The sequence below is a fragment of the Artemia sp. Qi Xiang Cuo genome, chromosome 21 (assembly GCF_049724085.1).
Source record: "Artemia sp. Qi Xiang Cuo chromosome 21, ASM4972408v1, whole genome shotgun sequence".
Taxonomy (NCBI): domain Eukaryota; kingdom Metazoa; phylum Arthropoda; class Branchiopoda; order Anostraca; family Artemiidae; genus Artemia; species Artemia sp. Qi Xiang Cuo.
In genome coordinates, this window is record NC_142814.1 from 37950425 (window position 1) to 37970875 (window position 20451).

The following is a 20451-nucleotide window of genomic DNA, read 5'->3' on the forward strand; positions in this document are numbered from 1 at the left end:
AAAAGTAGAGTTGTCAGGAAGGAAATTTGAAAGAAAAGACATTCAGTTGAAATACTCGAAAAATGTAATTTTATTTGTAGCTAATGACCTCTGACTTCTGCTACATTTGTTTTAGCATAAAACAGAAAATACCACCAAAGATTATTTATCCTTGAGATTCAGGATATGGACAGTTTGTGATAAATCGCTTTCAATTTTGGAGCTTCAGAAAATTTTTGGAGCTAAGGGCTAGGGCAAAATTCCCTAGAAAACCATGGATTACTCAGACTATTCTAAATTCTATAAACCGAAAAAATTTACTTTATAAAGCATATTTACCTGAATCATCTACTATTAATTTTCAGCAATTTAAGACCTATAGTAGTGTATTAAATAGATTGAAACGAAAAGCTGAAAAACGTATTTGCAAAATGAATTTATGAAGCATAAATGTGACATGAAAAAAACCCTGGAAACAGTAAATTCGCTCCTGGGTCAAAAAGGTAAAATAGAGGTTATCACTAAGATACAAACTGAAAGGGGAAATCTGACCTCTCCGAATGATGTAGCAAATTATTTATGTAATATTTGTGTAGTGAGGGTGCAAAACTATGTGAAGATGCTCGGAAAAAAAATGAACAGGTTCCCAAGATGGGTCAATCTGAAGTTCTAGTAAATGCTCAAATGACTTATAATCCTTGCGATGTAAATGAAATGTGAATAATTATCAATGGAGTGCATTGGCATTCAAGTGGTATAGATGGGGTTTTCAAAATCAAAGATTGCAAAATCGGTTCAGTCAGATTATTTTCTGTTTTTTTTTTTTTTTTTTTTTTTTTTTTTTTTTTTTTTTTTTGTGAGTGAAATAAAATTATCTTATCATTATCCTTATGAGATCCAGCAATAGAGGACCAAAATAGGAGCCACCTATTATCTGAATTTTCATATGCTTGGGTTTTCTTTGCTTAAAGCATGCTTTGTTTTAATACCAGCGGTTTCTTCTGCAGCATTGCTTCCAGTATCCCTGAATTTTTCAGGATAGTCTACATTTCCCCAAAAGCAAAGTTGTTTCTCCGAGATGCCCAAAATTAATATTAACAAAATCTTTTTTTTTACCGTTCGTGTATTTGGGGACAGCTCGGAGTAAATTTTGGAATACCATATTTATCTTTGTATTGGTTCGAGGGAACCCCAAAAATTTGGAGTTGGTTGAAGTACTGTTCAGTAATGCATAATTTTAGAGCTTTTGTGCAAATGATTGCGTGTTTAAAAAAAAAAAATACTAAGAAATTCCTTTAGCTTGAGGATAGACCCTTACACTGCAATCTATACTTGCCTATTGGATAGTGTTAGATATATGTATAATTTAAGTCTTTGTCAATTTTATTTTTAGCTCCCAGGTCGGTGAATGTCTTACATGACTCTGAAACGCCAGTAAGTGTCTTCTCCCTACTTGACACTGGCACTAAGATAGTACCCTTAGTTGCTGATAGTCTCTTTGATTTGCTGATGCTGAAAATGGCACCATGGTATGTACCTAAGAAGAACCTGAAAATTGAATCCAAAGGACCAAGATTTGAAGCTGGAGATTTTATTGTCAAGCTTGGATCTGTCAGTATGGGTGGGCATTTCAAAGGCATCTTAGTAGAGGTGAGATATAAAAAACAATGCAATGTGAAATCAAAAGACAATAGAGAGGTTTCTGGACTTAGATAAGTAGTTTCAGCAGCAAGCTGGTGATGTTGAAAAGCAAAATACAAGAACAAAAATACAAATAGTCCACAATACAAAACCAAAAGACAATAGAGAGGTTTCTTTGCTTAGATATATAGTTTCAGCAGCAAGCTGGTGATGTGTAAAAGCAGAATACAAGAAAAAATACAGACAGTCCACAATACAAAATAGAAAGTCAATAAAGAGGTTTCTGGACTTTTATATATTTTGTATTCCTGTTAGCGTCAGCAGCAAGCCTCTAGCATGTAAAAGCAATCCCCGCTTACAAAAATAAAAGCAGTCCACAATACAAAATCAAAAGACAATAGAGAGGTTTATGGATAAAAAATATATAGTTTCAGCAGCAAGCTTGTGATGAGTAAAAGAAAAAGAAAAGAACAAAAATACAAACAGTCCATAATACAACATCAAAAGACAATGGAGAGGTTTCTGGACTTAGATATATAGTTTCAGCAGCAAGTTGGTGATGTGTAAAAGAAAAATATAAGAACAAAAATACAAACAGTCCACAATACAAAATCAAGAGACAATAGAAAGGTTTCTGGATTGAACATATATAGTTTCATCAGCAAGCCGGTGATATGTAAAAGCAAAATACAAGAACAAAAATACAAAAAGTACACAATACAAAATCAAAAGACAATAAAGAGGTTTCTGGACTTAGATATATAGTTTCAGCAGCAAGCTGGTGATGTGTAAAAGCAAAATAAAAGAACAAAAATACAAACAGTCCATAATACAACATCAAAAGACAATGGAGAGGTTTCTGGACTTAGATATATAGTTTCAACAGCAAGCTGGTGATGTGTAAAAGAAAAATATAAGAACAAAATTACAAACAGTCCACAATACAAAATCAAGGGACAATAGAAAGGTTTCTGCATTGAACATATATAGTTTCATCAGCAAGCCGGTGATATGTAAAAGCAAAATACAAGAACAAAAATAAAAGCAGTCCACAATACAAAATCAAAAGACAATAGAGAGGTTTATGGATAAAAGATATATAGTTTCAGCAGCAAGCTGGTGATGTGTAAAAGCAAAATATAAGAACAAAAATACAAACAGTCCACAATACAAAATCAAAAGAAAATAGAGAGGTTTCTGGATAAAAGATATATAGTTTCAGCAGCAAGCTGGTGATATGTAAAAGCAAAATACAAGAACAAAAATACTAACAGTTCACAATAAAAATCAAAAGACAATAAAGAGGTTTTTCGACTTTTATATATTTTGTATTTGTATTAGCGTCAGCAGCAAGCCCCTAGCATGCAAAAGTAATCCCCGCTTACAAAAATAAAAGCAGTCCACAATACAAAATCAAAAGACAATAGAGAGGTTTCTGGACTTACACATATAGTTTCAGCAGCACGCTGGTGATGTGTAAAAGCAAAATACAAGAACAAAAATACAAACAGTCCACAATAGTCTTCGATTAAGTGATAATTTTCTTCTATTTTGGTTTTTAATAATTGCTCAGAAGTAGCCACAAATATATTCATGTACATGGAAACAATATCAAAACTACTAACTATTGTGTTTTCTGAAATACTTGTGTTATTATGTTTTTTAACTAAATCTGCCGAATTACTCAAGTTCAAGTTCAAGTTCCATTTATTTCCATAAATAACAATAACAAAACAATATCCCAAAGGGCTCAATGGCCCGTTATTTGGGAAACGACACAGAATAAATGACTAATATTAAAACTTGGCATAAACAATACTAAACAGTGTTTAACTTATAAATCGATAAGGAAAAGAAGTCAACTCACCGACAGTCCACACGAAACCGCGACCCTCCTATCACCCGACAATAAATAAATAAATCAAAAATTAAAAATTCTCTACATCATCGAGGATCCAACGCCAACAAAAAAACAATACAACAACTATAAACTATTTAATATTTAGCTTTAATAAGAAACTTTTCATCTGTCTTTTAAAGGAGCCAAGTGTTTGTGACTGACGAATCTCAGCAGGAACCAAGTTCCAAGCACGTCCCACAGTCACGACCAGACCAAAGTCTGAACGAACCGAGGGAGTAGCTGGAATCATAACATCCTCCCTGTTCCGAACTGAGTAAAAATTTACTTTCCCTACTGGCTTAAGTAGTCCAGAAAAACAAAATGGGAGATCTCCGTGAAGGAATTGATATGCCAACGAAGCTAGAGATATAACATAAATATCTCTAATCTTAAGGAGATTAACAGGAGAGTGAGTAGTCGACTGGAGAACTGTTACCGCTTTCTCATGAAGAGTATGAACAGGAGCAAGTACAGAAGAAAATGTAGACATCCACACGGACGAACAGTAACATATATAAGGGAAAATGAGAGAGAAAGAGAAAAGACGGAGTATAGGAAAAGGAAATAAACGCTTTAATTTACGGATGATTACAAGTCCACGGGAAATTTTCACTCTTATTACTTGAACGTGTAATTCAAACGTTAAATTGTCATCAAAAAGAACTCCCAGGAATCGCACATATCGATCTGGGGGTCAACTTATGGAGCCTCTTGTTGTAGGAAGCTCAGTAATTGTGGGGCAGCTCCCACCTGTACGGGAAAAAATAAGAAGGTACGATTTTTTAACATTTAAAGCTAGTTGATTTATGTCAAACCAATTGAGTATCTTTTCAGTCATTGCTTGAAGCTTTAGAATAAGGGATGACTCATCCGGAGCTGCAGCACCTAGAGTAGTGTCATCTGCAAATGATACCAGTTCTTCTCGACTATCAGATGTGGACGCCGACATAGTCTGAGAGTAACATTTGTGACACAATCCACAGCAAACATTGGGAATTGGGGTGTTTAGAAGTCGGTAGAGGTCGTTCACATATATCAGGAATAGGGTTGGCCCAAGAATAGAACCTTGGGATACTCCGTATTCAATTGGAATTTCCTTGTCTGTATCTTCCATGGCAATAGATCTGTCAGTAAGGTATGAAGAGAGCCAAGACAATGCTTCCCCACGCACACCATGATGAGAAAGTTTACCAATGAGAATCTTGTGTGTAAGGCTGTCAAAAGCTTTCTTTACATCGAGAAAAATGGCTGCAGGAATAAGCTTAGAGTCTAAAGATTGTCGTATAAACTGAAGAAGTTTATTACAAGCATGTTCTGTAGAGTACTTTGCGCGAAACCCAAACTGATGCTTATGGAAAAAAGATTTAGCTTCAAGAAACCTTACCAGACGTTTGAGCATTGGCCTTTCAAATATCTTGGAGAACACTGACAAAAGAGAGATCGGCCTATAAGTCCCAGGATCCTCACGGTCACCTCCTTTAAAGAGAGCTATCACACGCGACAATTTAAGACGTTGAGGAAATACTCCTAGTTGAAATGACCTATTAATCAAATGGCAAAGTGGGGTGATAATCGACGGAAGGATATGTTTAATTACTTTAGCAGAAATTTTGTCAAAACCTGTTGAAGAATTCTTTAAGGACAAAACAATATTTGTAATTTCCTGCACTGTAACGTCCTCAAGAGCCATTGAATTCAAGCACGGGGGCCTAGGAACTGCTTCCAAGTCTGAGACACCGAGCAGTGAGAAACACTATTAGCAGTTGATTTCCCTATCTCCGCGAAGAATTTGTTCATATGATGTCGTACTTGGCCTTTTTCTGTGATAAGTTGATCGTCTACCATAAGAGACTTAGGGAGACCTTCTAATTTTTTCGATGGCCGACTAAATTCCTTAATTACGTCCCACGTCTTCTTTATATTTCTACCGCAATCATCAAATCTCTTAGTATAATACACTGTTTTTGTTCTCCGAATAATTGATTTCAGCATATTACGGTACAACTTAAATGCTTCTAATTTAGCATCACTTGGTCTGTTTTTGTACTCTTTCCAAAGGTTCTGCTTTCTATTTATTGACTTGAGGACTCCCGGTGTTAGCCAGGGAGCTATGGGTGTTGATCTTCTTGATCGAGGATTCTTTAAAGGAGCTTTTAGACAATAAGCCGCGAATTTTTCCTTAACAGTGTCATAAAACTGGCCAAATATATCGTTATAATTGCCCAAATTAATATTTTCTGGTAATGAAAAGTCCCATGAAGATGAACTCAGATCTTCTTTCAGTTTATCCAGCTCCACTGGTGAGCAACATAATCTCGGTGTATCTTGGGGGACTAATCTTTGTGGATTTTGGAGGATTGGAAACAAGGCTGCAACTGGCAAATGGTCGGAAGTATCAGAAAGCAGTACTTCATTCTTAATGGAGTGTAGTGATGAAAAAATATTGTCAATTAATGTTGCTGTCTGGTTAGAAATCCTTGTCGGTATGTTTATACAAGGAGCTAATCCATACGAAATTAGTAAAGAAAAAAGATCAGAAGCCTGTCTAGATGACGGATCCGCAAGGTCGAGGTTAAAGTCGCCCATTAATACAACTTCGGATTTTTCAGAAAAAACTTTTCCAAGAACATCTTCTAATGTTTCCATAAATTGGGTTAATGTAGGAATTTTGTGAATACAGTTAAGGTTTGAAAGCTGTGCAAAGCCATCTTCCAATATTGGAAGCGGGGGCTTTAGTACATGCTACGATAGGTCTTAGGGGAATACCTTGTTTATGCAGTTATGGTAAGTCGTAAAATTTTGGACAGAAACTAACACGGGGGTAAAATTTGTTGTATAATTATGGTGTGATTTTACCATTCTGTTTTTAGCTGTTTTTTGAATGAATTCATCCTCTCTCATCATTTTATTTATCAGTCCTGGTTGAACTTCGTTGAAGTAAGGATACTGGGGCTGTTTTAAAGGTTTTTTAAAAGCATTTTTAGTTTTAAACTTTGTATTTTAATGTAAGTTTTTTATATATATATTTTTTAATTAACGTTGTGAGGAAGACGGCCCTTGGACATAGGGCCGAAATATTCACCGATTTAAATTGCACTGTCTTGAAAAAAAAATTCCCTATTGTTTTTAAGTTGTGTTTGTTTGGCGTAAGTGTATCCAAGCTATCAAAGAAAGTAAATAGATTTTTTTGCGAATGGTATCAAGTTTTCTATTTGAGGTCAACTAATGGAGGTATGAACCTGAATTAAACACTAATATTTGTGTCCAGATTTTTAAAAGGGTGTATGTTGTTAAAAATTGGTGAAAATTTTTCTTCAGCATCCATATAACAGGCCAAACTATAAAGTATTATTTTCTTCTTCCCTGAAAAGACTATGTCTTTTCTTGTGGAAAAACTTTTTCCTCAAAGTAAGTTTTTCTAAGAAAAGTAAAGAACTCCATTAAACCAAAAATGAGCAAAAATAAAATACAAATGAATGTGCATTGTCAGTTTAACATACATATACTGATATTTAGTAATCAAAATTTTAATATTATTTGATTTGTTAAAGTTATAAAAGTAAAAACATTTGTATTTTTTGAGTAAAGTGCAAATTATGTTCGGGCCTTGGGAAGGCATAAGGGTTTTGGTCCCTACTCATGTTAATTTCTGATTGTTTTGAGTTTGAATCGGTTATTTATTGTAATTTCTGTCCGTTTTGGGTTTCATTTATTTGTCGATGCTGATTTGTGGTAGTTTCACGCTTGGTAGATTATTTTATTTTATTTTTGCTCATTTTTGGTTTAATGGAGTTCTTTACTTTTCCTTTAAAAACTTATTTTGCGGATTTTTTTTTTTAAACTAATTATTGATAAAGACGATGGGAACAGTTAAGATATTAAAAGTAGAATAGCCAAGGCTCAGGGTATTTTTTTTTTCACAGTTGAAAAAAGTTTGGAAGGATAGAAAGATAAGTCTGCGAACCAAGATTAGAATATTGGAAGCTACAGTGATGACAGTCGTCAAATATGATTATGAAGCATGGGTGCTCCGAAAACCGGAGGCAGAATTGCTAGATGTTTTCCAGAGAAATGGCCTACGGATTGTTTTGGGTACCCGGCTGACTGCCCGTATTCCAAACAGTAGGCTGTACGAAAAGTGTGATTCAATCCTGATTTCTGATTAGGGTTATAATGAGAGAAAGGTTGAGATGGCTAGGGTACGTTCTGTGGATGAAGGATGACGAATTGCTAAAGATTGTCTTTTTCGGCCAACCGTCTAGGGCTAAACGGAAAGCAGGTCGTCCACGGTTGGTGCGGGAGGATGTAAAGAATTTTTTTAAGGAAATTGGAACTTCTTGGGAGGGTGTAAATAGGTAGGCTTTGAATAGATTAGGATGGAGGAGGAGCATCGGTAGCTGTGTTGGACTCAGGTGGCTTGGTACTACTTGTGAGTTGTTAGGAGTAGTAGCATCATATTTGTTACATAATCATAGGAATATTGTGTTGGTGCGCGTCGGTTGTTTTTCACCTCAAAGTCGCACAACGACGAGTATGAAGTGAAGCAAGTAATATGACATCTAAGACATTTTGCTTCGTCCTACTCATCCTATTTATTCCTACTTATCTTTGAATTTACGAGGCATTTATGAGCCAAATGAACCTGCTCAGACAATGCCAACCAGATGAGACACTAGAAAGCATTTCAGTCAATCCATTTTCCAAAATATAATCGTTACACAATACAAAATCAAAAGACAATAAAGAGGTTTCTGGACTTAGATATATAGTTTCAGCAGCAAGCTGGTGATGTGTAAAAGCAAAATAAAAGAACAAAAATACAAACAGTCCATAATAACACATCAAAAGACAATGGAGAGGTTTCTGGACTTAGATATATAGTTTCAGCAGCAAGCTGGTGATGTGTAAAAGAAAAATATAAGAACAAAATTACAAACAGTCCACAATACAAAATCAAGGGACAATAGAAAGGTTTCTGCATTGAACATATATAGTTTCATCAGCAAGCCGGTGATATGTAAAAGCAAAATACAAGAACAAAAATAAAAGCAGTCCACAATACAAAATCAAAAGACAATAGAGAGGTTTATGGATAAAAGATATATAGTTTCAGCAGCAAGCTGGTGATGTGTAAAAGCAAAATATAAGAACAAAAATACAAACAGTCCACAATACAAAATCAAAAGAAAATAGAGAGGTTTCTGGATAAAAGATATATAGTTTCAGCAGCAAGCTGGTGATATGTAAAAGCAAAATACAAGAACAAAAATACTAACAGTTCACAATAAAAATCAAAAGACAATAAAGAGGTTTTTCGACTTTTATATATTTTGTATTTGTATTAGCGTCAGCAGCAAGCCCCTAGCATGCAAAAGTAATCCCCGCTTACAAAAATAAAAGCAGTCCACAATACAAAATCAAAAGACAATAGAGAGGTTTCTGGACTTACACATATAGTTTCAGCAGCACGCTGGTGATGTGTAAAAGCAAAATACAAGAACAAAAATACAAACAGTCCACAATACAAAATCAAAAGACAATAAAGAGGTTTCTGGACTTAGATATATTGTTTCAGCAGCAAGCTGGTGACGTGTAAAAGCAAAATATAAGAACAAAAATACAAAGAGTCCACAATATAAAATCAAAAGACAATAGTGAGGTTTCTGGACTTAGATATATAGTTTCAGCAGCACGCTGGTGATGTGTAAAAGCAAAATACAAGAACAAAAACACAAAAATCCACAATACAAAATCAAAAGACAATAGAAAGGTTTCTGGACTTAGATATATAGTTTCAGCTGCAAGCTGGTGATGTGTAAAAGCAAAATACAAGAACAAAAATACAAACAGTCCACAATACAAAATCAAAAGACAATAAAGAGGTTTCTGGACTTAGATATATTGTTTCAGCAGCAAGCTGGTGATATGTAAAAGCAAAATATAAGAACAAAAATACAAAGAGTCCACAATATAAAATCAAAAGACAATAGTGAGGTTTCTGGACTTAGATATATAGTTTCAGCAGCACGCTGGTGATGTGTAAAAGCAAAATACAAGAACAAAAACACAAAAGTCCACAATACAAAATCAAAAGACAATAGAGAGGTTTCTGGATTAAAGATATATAGTTTCAGCAGCAAGCTGGTGATGTTTAAAGGCAAAATACAAGAACAAAAAACAAGCAGTCCACAATACAAAATCAAAAGGCAGTAAAGAGGTTTCTGGACTTAGATATATAGTTTCAGCAGCAAGCTGGTGATGAGTAAAAGCAAAATACAAGGAAAAAAATACAGACAGTCCACAATACAAAATCAAAAGACAATAAAGAGTTTTTTGGACTTTTATATATTTTGTATTTGTATTAGCGCCAGCAGCAAGCCCCTTGCCTGTAAAAGCAATCCCCGCGCCTGTAAAAGCAATCCCCGCTTACAAAAATAAAAACTAATCACCAGGTTTTGAACTTCTGTATATTTAGCCTCAACACCAAGCTCGTGGCGTTTTAAAACAATCGACATTTACAAAAATAAAAGCTGTCCACAATACAAAATTCAAAAGATAATAGAGAGGTTATATAAGAAATCCACACGTACAAAAATAAAAGCAGTCAACAGTGTAAAATTAAAAGATAATGGAAAGGGACTTCGGTATATTTAGCTTCAGCAGCAAGCTCATGTGGTGTAAAAGCAGCAAATGTTTTCTGAAATGCTCAGTGGCTCTCACTTTAGAGTTAGTAAACATTTTCAGCATATAAAATCTGTAATTATTGATCTTTTCATCGAGTTTCCTTGTTTTAAATCCATTTTTTTTACCTAATTGGGAGTTCTTGTGCGAAATTTGTTTTTTGGGCTAAGGATTTTTTTTTTAAGTTAACTATGGATATATGCAGAGACGGAAATATAGGGAGGATTATAGAGCCCCTACCTCGAAAACCAATCTTAGAGGGCAATTTAGTAATTATTACTGAAAACCTGGCATCAAAAAACACATCTGCTTCTTTAGCATTACGTTTAAAGTCCAAGTAAAGGGTTGGCTCAATATCCGTGACTCTTAGCTCTGAAAGAGATCATGTTACAGTAAATGGCGGGTACCTAAAGCCATGTTACACAAAATGGCCGTATATTCTCATCATACAGTCAGTAGGTTTCCAATCCTTAGAAAACAGTATACGCTACGGTTAATTTTTCCTTTTTATGCCTCTTGTCCAACAATTTCTGCTAGAGCAAAAGAGGTTCTGCTAGAAATTAAAAAGAGGTGCTGGCAGAAAAGAAAAAGAGGCTCTGCTAGAAAAAAAGGTGCTGGTAGAAAAGGAAACAAAAATGCTAGAAAAGAAAAGGAGTTGCTGGTAGAAACGAAAGGAATAAATAATAACGGTAAAAACAGTAAAAAGTGGTCAACGGTAAAGAATGATAACGGATAAACGGTAGAAAATAAAGAAATAGAAAAAAAATAAACTGGAATCGAAAAAATAAAAATAATTAACCCCCCTTCCCTTCTCCTAGAAAAAGAATATAGGTTTAGTAACTTCATAAAAAAATTTTGGGAGTGTCCATTACTGTGATAGATAAAATATACGAAAAAAAAACCATTCGATCTTCGGTTTAAAAAATGTTAACAGGGCTTAACCTGTTCCTGGTAGTTCTAGACTTACTTGAAAGACTTACTTAGACTAACTAGATCTAGAAAGATCTACTTGATTGGCTATTTTAACAACCTATGAACACTCTGAAAACGATTACTCATTGATGAGCCACTAGAACTTTTGGCTTAAAGAAAATGCATCTTGGTATCATGGTTAGCTGCAACCTCGTAAAGAGCAAAGTGCAACCCTTCGAAAATTCAAATACGCGTTTTGAAATAAAATTGTTTGAAAAAAATTTGTCACTCAAAGGGTGATTTGGAAATGATAACTATTATATTAGGTTTATGTCAGTAGTAAAATTTATTGTTGTATTTAGTAAAATTTATTTACTGGGAAATTTGAAAAAGGGCTTGAAACCCTGCAAAAATTGTGGCGGGTCAAAATGAAAAGAGAATCATTGGAACCTCTTATATATTTCTATGCCCTAAACGGTATTCTTTACCGGTTAAATCTCAGGAAGATTTTGTGGTAAGGTGATTCTTATGGTATTTAAGTGGTGTAGTGTTAGATGCCTTTATTATCCCTTTACAGGGGGAGATGAACTCTGGCCCTAAGGTATTTAAACTTTGGTAGCGTGCCTTAGGCTATGACCGGACTAATGAGGCGTACCAGCTGGGTATATTCGAGAGACTAAATGTAGATTGTAGAGAGGTTGGCTATAACACAATACTTTTATTCAGTTAACATATACTAATACAAGATATATATATTCTACTGAGACTGGTTGTCCCAAGCAGACCACAAGTCTTAGAAAACTATAATAATATACAATAAGATACTTAGACACTTACAATAATCCGACAATATTCCAAGGTATTTCTAATAAGATAACAAACGGGCAGAGGTTCGCCTTGCAAATCAAAGAGTCCCAACTCAGTCTCAAAAATCTGAGTATATATATGAAAAACCAACCACGTCCATCCGGCTCATTGACGTATTTAGCCAGAAAATTGGTTATTGAGCAAGTTCCCTCCAAGCTTACACATTCCAGGATGTGTATCTTTATCTTAATAAAAAGGGGTATTTCGAAACTTTGTATTTGCGTCTTAATATTTTTACTAAATTCCAAATTGGCTTAATTAGAAAGCTTTACCACATTTTTGCAAAAAAAATAGCGCAGATATCCACGTCAAGTTCTGGACTAGGGCTAAATTGGAATTTTGTTAATTTTCAGAGCTGTTTTGGTCAGGGATTATATTTTTCCCCATGGTCTGTTTGAATTAATATGATAGTCATACTAGAAGCAGAGGCGGTTTGGAGGGGGGAGAGCAGAGAAGGCACTTGCTCTGAGTGCAGAAATTTCATGGGCTCAAAATTTTAAATGAATAATCTAATGATTATATTCATTTTGTAATTTTGGAATTTTGTTTTTATCAAAATAAAGTAGAGAATGCTATTGGCATTTCAGAAATTTTCATTTTCCCCATATTTTCGTCACGTCAAAAATAAAAGTAAGTAGATTGAATTTATTAATCTTAATATTTTTGAGATAGTTTGTATTACATTTTTTTAAATAAGCGAAAATTCTGTTAAAATTTAGCCTGAAAATTTTTGGAAGACAGGAAGGGGGTGGTAATCAATATTTTGCCGCGGGCGCAAGAGAGGCTAGAACTACCGCTGATTAGAGGTGCAAGAGGGCGGGCAAGATCACTTAAAATATTGTTGTTGCTTTCTGGTGGAGAGCCGGAAGATTAGTAGTTAAAATAGTACAGATATTTACCACAAGATCCCCACAAAGATTGCATTGGAATATGGTTAATTTTGAAGGTGGACTCTACCTTGGATCGAAAAAAAGGGCATCGAATGGCAGGCTATGTTCACCAAATTTGTAGCTCAATAATGGAGATATCTGAGAATTTAAGAAGTACTTTAGGATTTTCAAATTTTTTTCAGATCTTTAAACCATATTGTTTCCTTCTTAACAGCCCCAACTCTTTACTGATATTTAAAATTCTACTGAAAGAACGGGATTTATTTTTTTGTAAAATTCTAGTTGTTGCTTGAAAATTGGTTGGGTTAGGGGAGTGAAGCTTTCAGGAATGAATCCAGGGCCAAAAATATACCCTGCAAATGGATTATGGAGTTACTATGTCTGCCCTTTTCTTAATTCTAGGGCTTAAAAGATTGCATACATGAAAAATTCATCCCTGTCTGAATTCTGACAAGAATGTTTTACCTTAATGTTGAGTCTTGGATCTCCTTTTAATTGGCTTTTGAAAATGTCATAAAATACTAGTTTAGGATTTTTTTTTCCCCCTTTGGAAGTGGGTTGAGCTAGGTGAATAAAACTCCAAGGAATGTATCTAGAGCGATGTATCATAGTAACATAGGGCAATGCCTTTGATATGTATTTTTCATACGGTACGTTTGATATTATAGGTTGAATATACTGCTTGCTGTGTCCCTCAAGCCTGCTGGGATCTAATGAAAGAATTTATCCAAGGATTTCTGGGAAGTCATGGACTTACTGCGCCACCACAGGCTATGCAGGTATATTATACGATACATTACTAGCACCATAGCACCACAATATTAGCACCACGTGGCTCACATGGTAAAAAAAAACGCACAAAAAACAGCAATCCCCTCCCCATAGTGCATGTACATATCTCTGTCAAAATAATCTTCGTCTATATTGCCGATTCACCATTTTCTAAGACAGTTCTCCTTGTGATTTATTGCCTGACGGACGTACTTCCCGACGTTATTATTATCCAGTTGACAATTACTCTTCAAAATTTCAACCATCCATTTCTTCTGGGGAGGTAAGGACGTACCTCCCCAGTGTCCTCCATCTGCTTACCATTGCACATAAAGTGCTCTAATTCCTCATTATCATCGCGCGTTGGATACAAATATGGGCCGCTCTGTAACCAAGGCCTCCCCGAATATTTCTTCCTTTCTCTTACCCACGCACATTAAAGTCTCCCCATGAAGCCCCTCCTCAAGGCAATATTTCTCTTCCCAGGGTTTGGCCTCAACGCAAGTTCTGAGAGACGCCGACGTATCCAGGGTCACGAGGGACAGATTCTCTTGTGCCAGATTCTCTACGTTTCCTTCTGACCTGTGCATTTGTACATGCACCAGGCTTTTTATTTGTGGTCTAAAAAATATTCTCTGAATTCTGTTTTTCTTTATTTGTAATTATTAAATCCGATTATATCATTCTAACAGGTATTTGTATCTAATGATCTTAAGTTTAAAATGGCCGGTACTAGTGCGTTATATGGTCGCTTTTATATACCAATGAGAGACGAAACCCGCCAGACTGGTTGTTTTCAAGAGACCGCTATTCAGAAACGGAATGCAAAGAGTAGATTTTATTGCGTTTACAATATTTAAACTGTTGTTTTGGGGGGTTTAGGGGGAGAGGCACATAGGTTAGGTTAGGCTACGTATTTAATATATGCTATGCTTTACCTTAGTTATCATTCTTAGTTATGAAATCCGATGAAGCATTCGCAATTTGTAAATACTATAGCATTCGTAATTATTAAATCTGATGATGTCATTCGTATTTATTAATTAGGTGAGAAAAAGATATTCATGAAGAAGAAAAAACGAGGATGTCTCCTGACAGGGAAAATGAAAACAGTGTAAATATTTTGCCTGAGACCATATCGCCGTTACCCCCCCCCCCTGGAAAATCATGACATTTCCAGTTTTGTAAATACAAGTGTAAAATGAGACCCCTCTTAATTTGCTTTTGTTGTATGATAGTTCTACAAATTTAAATAAGAACAAAATATGATTCGAAAATAAATCATCAGTGACGTCAAATTAAAACATTGAAACAACGGCTTATATAATGGCTAAAGCTTCAAACATAAATAAATTGCCCTTGAAGGAAGTGGGCCACCACTTTCTCAACTCGTCGCTTGTAGTACGAAATCTGTTGCAAGTGCCAATTTATGTGGTCATCGGACCGCAGCTAAGTTTGCAAATAAAAAAAAATCCCCTCAATTTATAATGCACAAGTTTCTTTGATGCATATAATTCAAATGTTTTTAACCTTGCAAATTTAATCAGGGTCGGTGATCTGGAGTTTTATTAATTTTCTTTCAAATAAATATAGGTTTCATTTTTAATAGATCTCATTTGCCAACCTGACTTTAAAGAGGAGAAATATCTCTTGTACTGGCATTTGTTTGTCTTGTCGGTGATTTTGATACTACATTGATACTACATTGATACTACTTGATACTACAAATTATAGTATTTTTAGTTCTGAGAGTGTTTAAAATGTGAGTTGTATTTATTTATTTTTTGTTGTTGTTCTTTTATTTGTGTATGAGTGTTTTGGTTGTCGTTTTTTTTAGATGAGTTTGTTTTTGAAAAAAATTATTATTACTTCAAGTTTTTTCCGTTAAAAAATACTCGGATCTTGAGTTGAAATATTTGGATTCTTTTATTATTTAAAGTTTTGTTGTTGTTTTTTTATCTTTTGTTTTGTTCAATTGATTTATTCAAATTAGACTTTTTTTTCTCTCTTAATTTTTGTACTTTATTGAAAACAATTTTTACTTTCAAGACTTTTTTTAAGCTATTAAAGTAATCTGTAAATAATTCAGTTTTTTTTTAAATCGGTTGACTAATAAACATTTCAACTGTTTTATTTAACTCGCTTAAACTACAAAAGCATTAACCCCCAACGAAAAACAGAGCTCGTAAAATTGGGTGTAAATACTGGAATGTATCATAAGTAAAACAATGTATCTTCTAAAATATAGAAATATAATGAACTTTAAAAATATATAGAACTTTTAAAAAACCTTAATATTGTGATTAAAGGGCCCTTGTGTTTCAGGGATTATTCTTGTATAATTGGAACTAAAAGTCAAATCTTACCGTAAAAAGTGGGGTATTGAGGACGGGGCGACCCCCCTCATATACGTAATAATTTCTGTCCGTTTTAAGTTTTAATGTTGCTCCTTACTTTCAGTTGAAAAATACTTCTTTTTTTATTCAATTTTTTATTTATTTAATTCATTTAAAATAAAACAATATATCTTGTCATAATCATAATAATAACGAAAATTAGCTTGGTTTACAAAAAAAAATACAAAAAAAAAACATAAAAAGACAAAGAAATGCTGGGCAGGAGGGGCTTGAGAGGCTATCCCCATGGGTATAGAAAAATAAACACAAAAATATAATATATTTTATAATTCATTATCTTTGGTCAATAAACAGTCGTTAATATTTCCTTCTTGGATTTTAGGTGAGAGTTCTAGGATTAATGAATTAGAATTTTATCATTCAACTTGTATTTGTTTGAAGTTAATTTCAATAATCAATTACCAGTATTTATTGCAGCTTGTAACTTTTCGTCATCACCAACAGTTGTTAATAACATATTACTTTGGTTAGCAATTTTTTTTTGTTCAAAACCCTTAGCTTTTTGGGTTTTCGGGTTATAACAAAAAAACTTAGGTTTTTTGTTAATTTTCGAAAAAGCACCTTAGGTAAATTTGAATTCTTGCTGTCAACTTCGTTAAGATATGTAATTCATACCATATTTTTCAATCATGTCGTAGCTTTTAAAGTATTTCAATTTTCTAATTGACCGAAAAAGCCAAAAAACGCAGGGGGTGGGGATCCAATATAAAAAAACATACTTGGGCCATGATTGAACAAAAAGGCCAGATTTTCAAGTTTGATCCGTCATTTTATGCGGTGGGGGAAGAGAGACTGGGCGCAATCACCCCCTCTCCCTTGTTATAGGCACAGTTTTATCAAAAATGTTAAATCATAATTTTTTATAATCCCGTATGGTCTAGTGGCTAGGATAGTTGGCTTTCACCCAGCAGGCCCGGGTTTGATTCCCGGTATAGGAAAATGTTAACTCTGTAATCTTCGTACATTAGAATGTCTGAACCTTTTTAATTTATAATGAACCATATCGATCCTTTATTTATATAATTATTGCTCAGACACCATTTTGCAGCTTACATAATAACTCTAGTGGTCCATGAAATAAAATTATTTTATTTAAAATTTTCAGGAATTACTCTAGTTTCAATTAACCAATAAGATATTTTCTTAAAACTCTAAAGGATTTTATCTAACTATATTTACATGCTTTTGGTTATGTTAAACACACTATTTTGATCTTCCTGTGCAAGATGACTGCTATTACAGTGTTGTACAAAATGTAGTTTTTCGTACAAAATCGATTCTATTTACTATGTGCAGGGGTTTGTTCTTTACTAGGTTTCAGCTATATCCGATGATACTAGCATATGCCCCATTTATTATGAACTGTATCGATCTTTTGTGTACTAGCTACCGCTGCAACCCGATTATCCTGATGTTATAATAACATAACCTACTACAGTGTTATAGAAAAATGCAGTTTTTCGTAAAAAAATTTATTTTTGTTTCAAAATTTATTTTTTTTTTAATTAGAAAAGGTTTTTAACCACATCAATTTATTTTAAAATGAGCCATTAAACAACTCTTTACGAGGTTCCAGTGCGAAGCTATCTGAGGAAAAGAAGAAAAAAAGAAAAAAATATGCCAATTATGCAGAATATCGTGGTTGCTGCCACTTTTCTTGATTTTCAAGCCAATAGATTTCCCTTTTTGTTCAAGCCAAGGAACGATAATTTTTTATATAAGGATTTCGGACAAGGCGGTTCTAATAGTGTGCTTTGTTTTTTGATTTTACTCTATTTTTAGGAGTTATGGGTTATTGTAGTTTTTACTATGGGACGTGATCGTCTCTTACGAGGCTGCTAGCTACCGCTCCAATCCGGATTTGACTGGTGTTTTTGGATAAAATGTAGCTATAGTTAAAAATATACATTTTCTATTCCAGGCACGAATGAATGACATATTTCAACCGATTGATAAGATAAGTCAGTATCTGGAACATTTTAATTTGTTCAGGAAAACAACTTCAGTCAGATAGAAGAAAATAATCTCTTATTTTAATCAGTGTTTTTCATTAATCATTTTTTATATTTGTCATCATAAATTTTTTTCTAGTGAATTTTTAATATAATCCTTGTATCGTCTTTGGTCCCTCCTATCTTTTTTTAATAAGAGTAATTTTTAATCAAAATTTGAAGTGGCTAAATTATGTGAATCTGAGTTACGTTCGTTTTGAGTCGTGTGGTTACCCACTTTAACAGTGATACAATTTTTTCGATAGTTCCTTTGCCTGGGACAAGTTTCTATTCAATAAAATTTAACGTTCGTGTCAAATGATATGATCAAAGGAATTTCATTTATTCACGTGAGTTTCGTGAATGTAATTAACAATGTCTTATTCACGGTATGATTTAACGCGTCGTTTTGAAGAAAATTTTTGACATTTTTATATTTTGCATTACATTTTTGTCATGAATCTTTAATATAATCATTTTCTTCTGGAAGCGCCTTTTGTAGTGGTTGAATTGTGTGAATTGCTTTCTAATTACGTTTGTTTTGAGTTTCGAAATACGTTTGTTTTGAGTTTCGAATTACGTTTGTTTACGTTTCTTTTGAGTCGTGGATACTCGCTTTAACGCTGATACAATTTCTTTGGTATTCCTTTTACTTGGGACAATTTAGTGTTCGGTAGATTGAGATTGTCGAATGAAAAATGCCTTACTAACGATATGTTTTAACATGTCGTCTTGAAGTAACATTTTTCACATTTAATTTTTTCTTCATAATTTTTTTTTTTTTAATAGAAATCTAGTATAGTCCTTCTTTCTGAAAGCCTCTTTTGATCAACAACTACCTTCATTTAGAAAAGGAATATGAGTAACTCCAAATCGATTTTTGTTGTGGCTGAATTGTGTCAATTTATTCGTTGTTTTTGGGTCATGTTGATACCCACTTTAATAGTGATACAATCTGCTTGTTGGTAGTTCTGCTAGCTGGGACTAGCTAGTGTTTAGTAAAATTTAAAGTGCATGTCGAATTAGAATATCAAATTAAAAAAAGCCTTACTGACGGTATATGACAATGAATGAACAGGCTTGTGAAAGATGTCAAATTAAGAACCTCAAATAGTTTTGATTGATTATTTTTAACACTCAATTGTTGGTTAATTTTGCAAAAAACAACATGAGAAAGAGGTTGAGTGCTGGGGAAAAGTACTAATTTGCAAGTAGTCGTCGGACGCACGCGGTAAACATCTTTGAAAAGGGAATATTTTTTTTGTTTTAGTCGGTACTTTTCCCTGTAAGGATGGGCATCTAGCCATCCGGCCGCCCTTGCATGCCCCTGCACCAATTGTTGAGGCATATTTCGATGGGTATTACAGTTAAATTGGTTTCACATTACCGAAGTAGACTAATCATACAGTTTTAAATTACTTCTAAAAGAATGAAAACTTGTTGGCAAACTAGGCCGATCACACAAATTTAAATTACCTCCATTAGAATTTAACTTATGCTCCGTCATATGTCTCTTTATTAGTCCCTATCCCCGACAGGGAAATCCTACCTACGTAGCCTCATAATAGCATTAGGGTGGACCTTTCACTAATTTTTCAACCAAAACTGTGACGGCTAACAACGCTGCAGGGTGACCTTGAGGAATGGTGCCCCTCGAGGAAATTATAGCCTAGTAAACGACACAGTATTTTGACTGGTTTCTGACTAACGGATAAATCTTCTGGGTTTGGTCTATTGTGGTGGAGTTTTTTGGACTGAAAAACTTCTTCTAGCTAAGTTCTCTATTATGGGTTGCCTCCCTGTAGTAGCCTGATATTTGTAGGCATGAATATATAATGAATCGGAGGTAATTGGCTTGAGATGGCCTGTGTAGGATCGACTCTTGTCGATAGAAGAACATCACCGAGTGTGGAAAACCATGTTGTGCCCAAGACTGACCCAGGATTTCACAAAGCCTCTATTAAACTGGAGGTCCCAGGGACTTCATGCAGTCCGGTTCTAAGCCGGCTGAAGTAATTCGTGTAGACTTGAGAAGATGTGCTAGTCCCCATCCTACACAGGCTCTGGGACCATTGCTTTAATAATATCCGTGATTTAAATAAAATGAAAATTGTGACTTGGAATGTAACAACGCTATGAAACAACTATTTTATCTACATGTTGACTGACGAATTCAGACGCTTCGAACTGGACTTATTAGGAGTTTCAGAAAATCATATACTAGGGGTAGAAGACATGAAATTAGGTAATATGGAATTTATTTACTCGGGGAGGAAGAAAAGCGCAGGGTATTCGTCGTTGTAGCATATGCCCCTGTAGAACCGATTAATGGAGATAGTAGTAACTCAGATGAATTTTACTTACAGCTAGAGGAACACAAGCAAATATTTTTATATGAAGAT

At 34.3% G+C, this 20451-nt stretch overlaps 1 protein-coding gene across 1 annotated transcript in view; it reads left to right on the forward strand.

Moving 5' to 3' along the window:
* MED20 (Mediator complex subunit 20) overlaps positions 1-18500 on the forward strand; it is a 47064-nt gene extending 28564 nt beyond the window's left edge. The window contains exons 3-5 of the mRNA XM_089106596.1: positions 1373-1629; positions 13539-13649; positions 17980-18500. Coding sequence (XP_088962722.1) covers positions 1373-1629; positions 13539-13649; positions 17980-18072 — 461 coding nt within the window. The 3' untranslated portion in view covers positions 18073-18500. The remainder of the gene's footprint in view (positions 1-1372; positions 1630-13538; positions 13650-17979) is intronic.
* The last annotated feature ends 1951 nt before the right edge of the window (positions 18501-20451 follow it).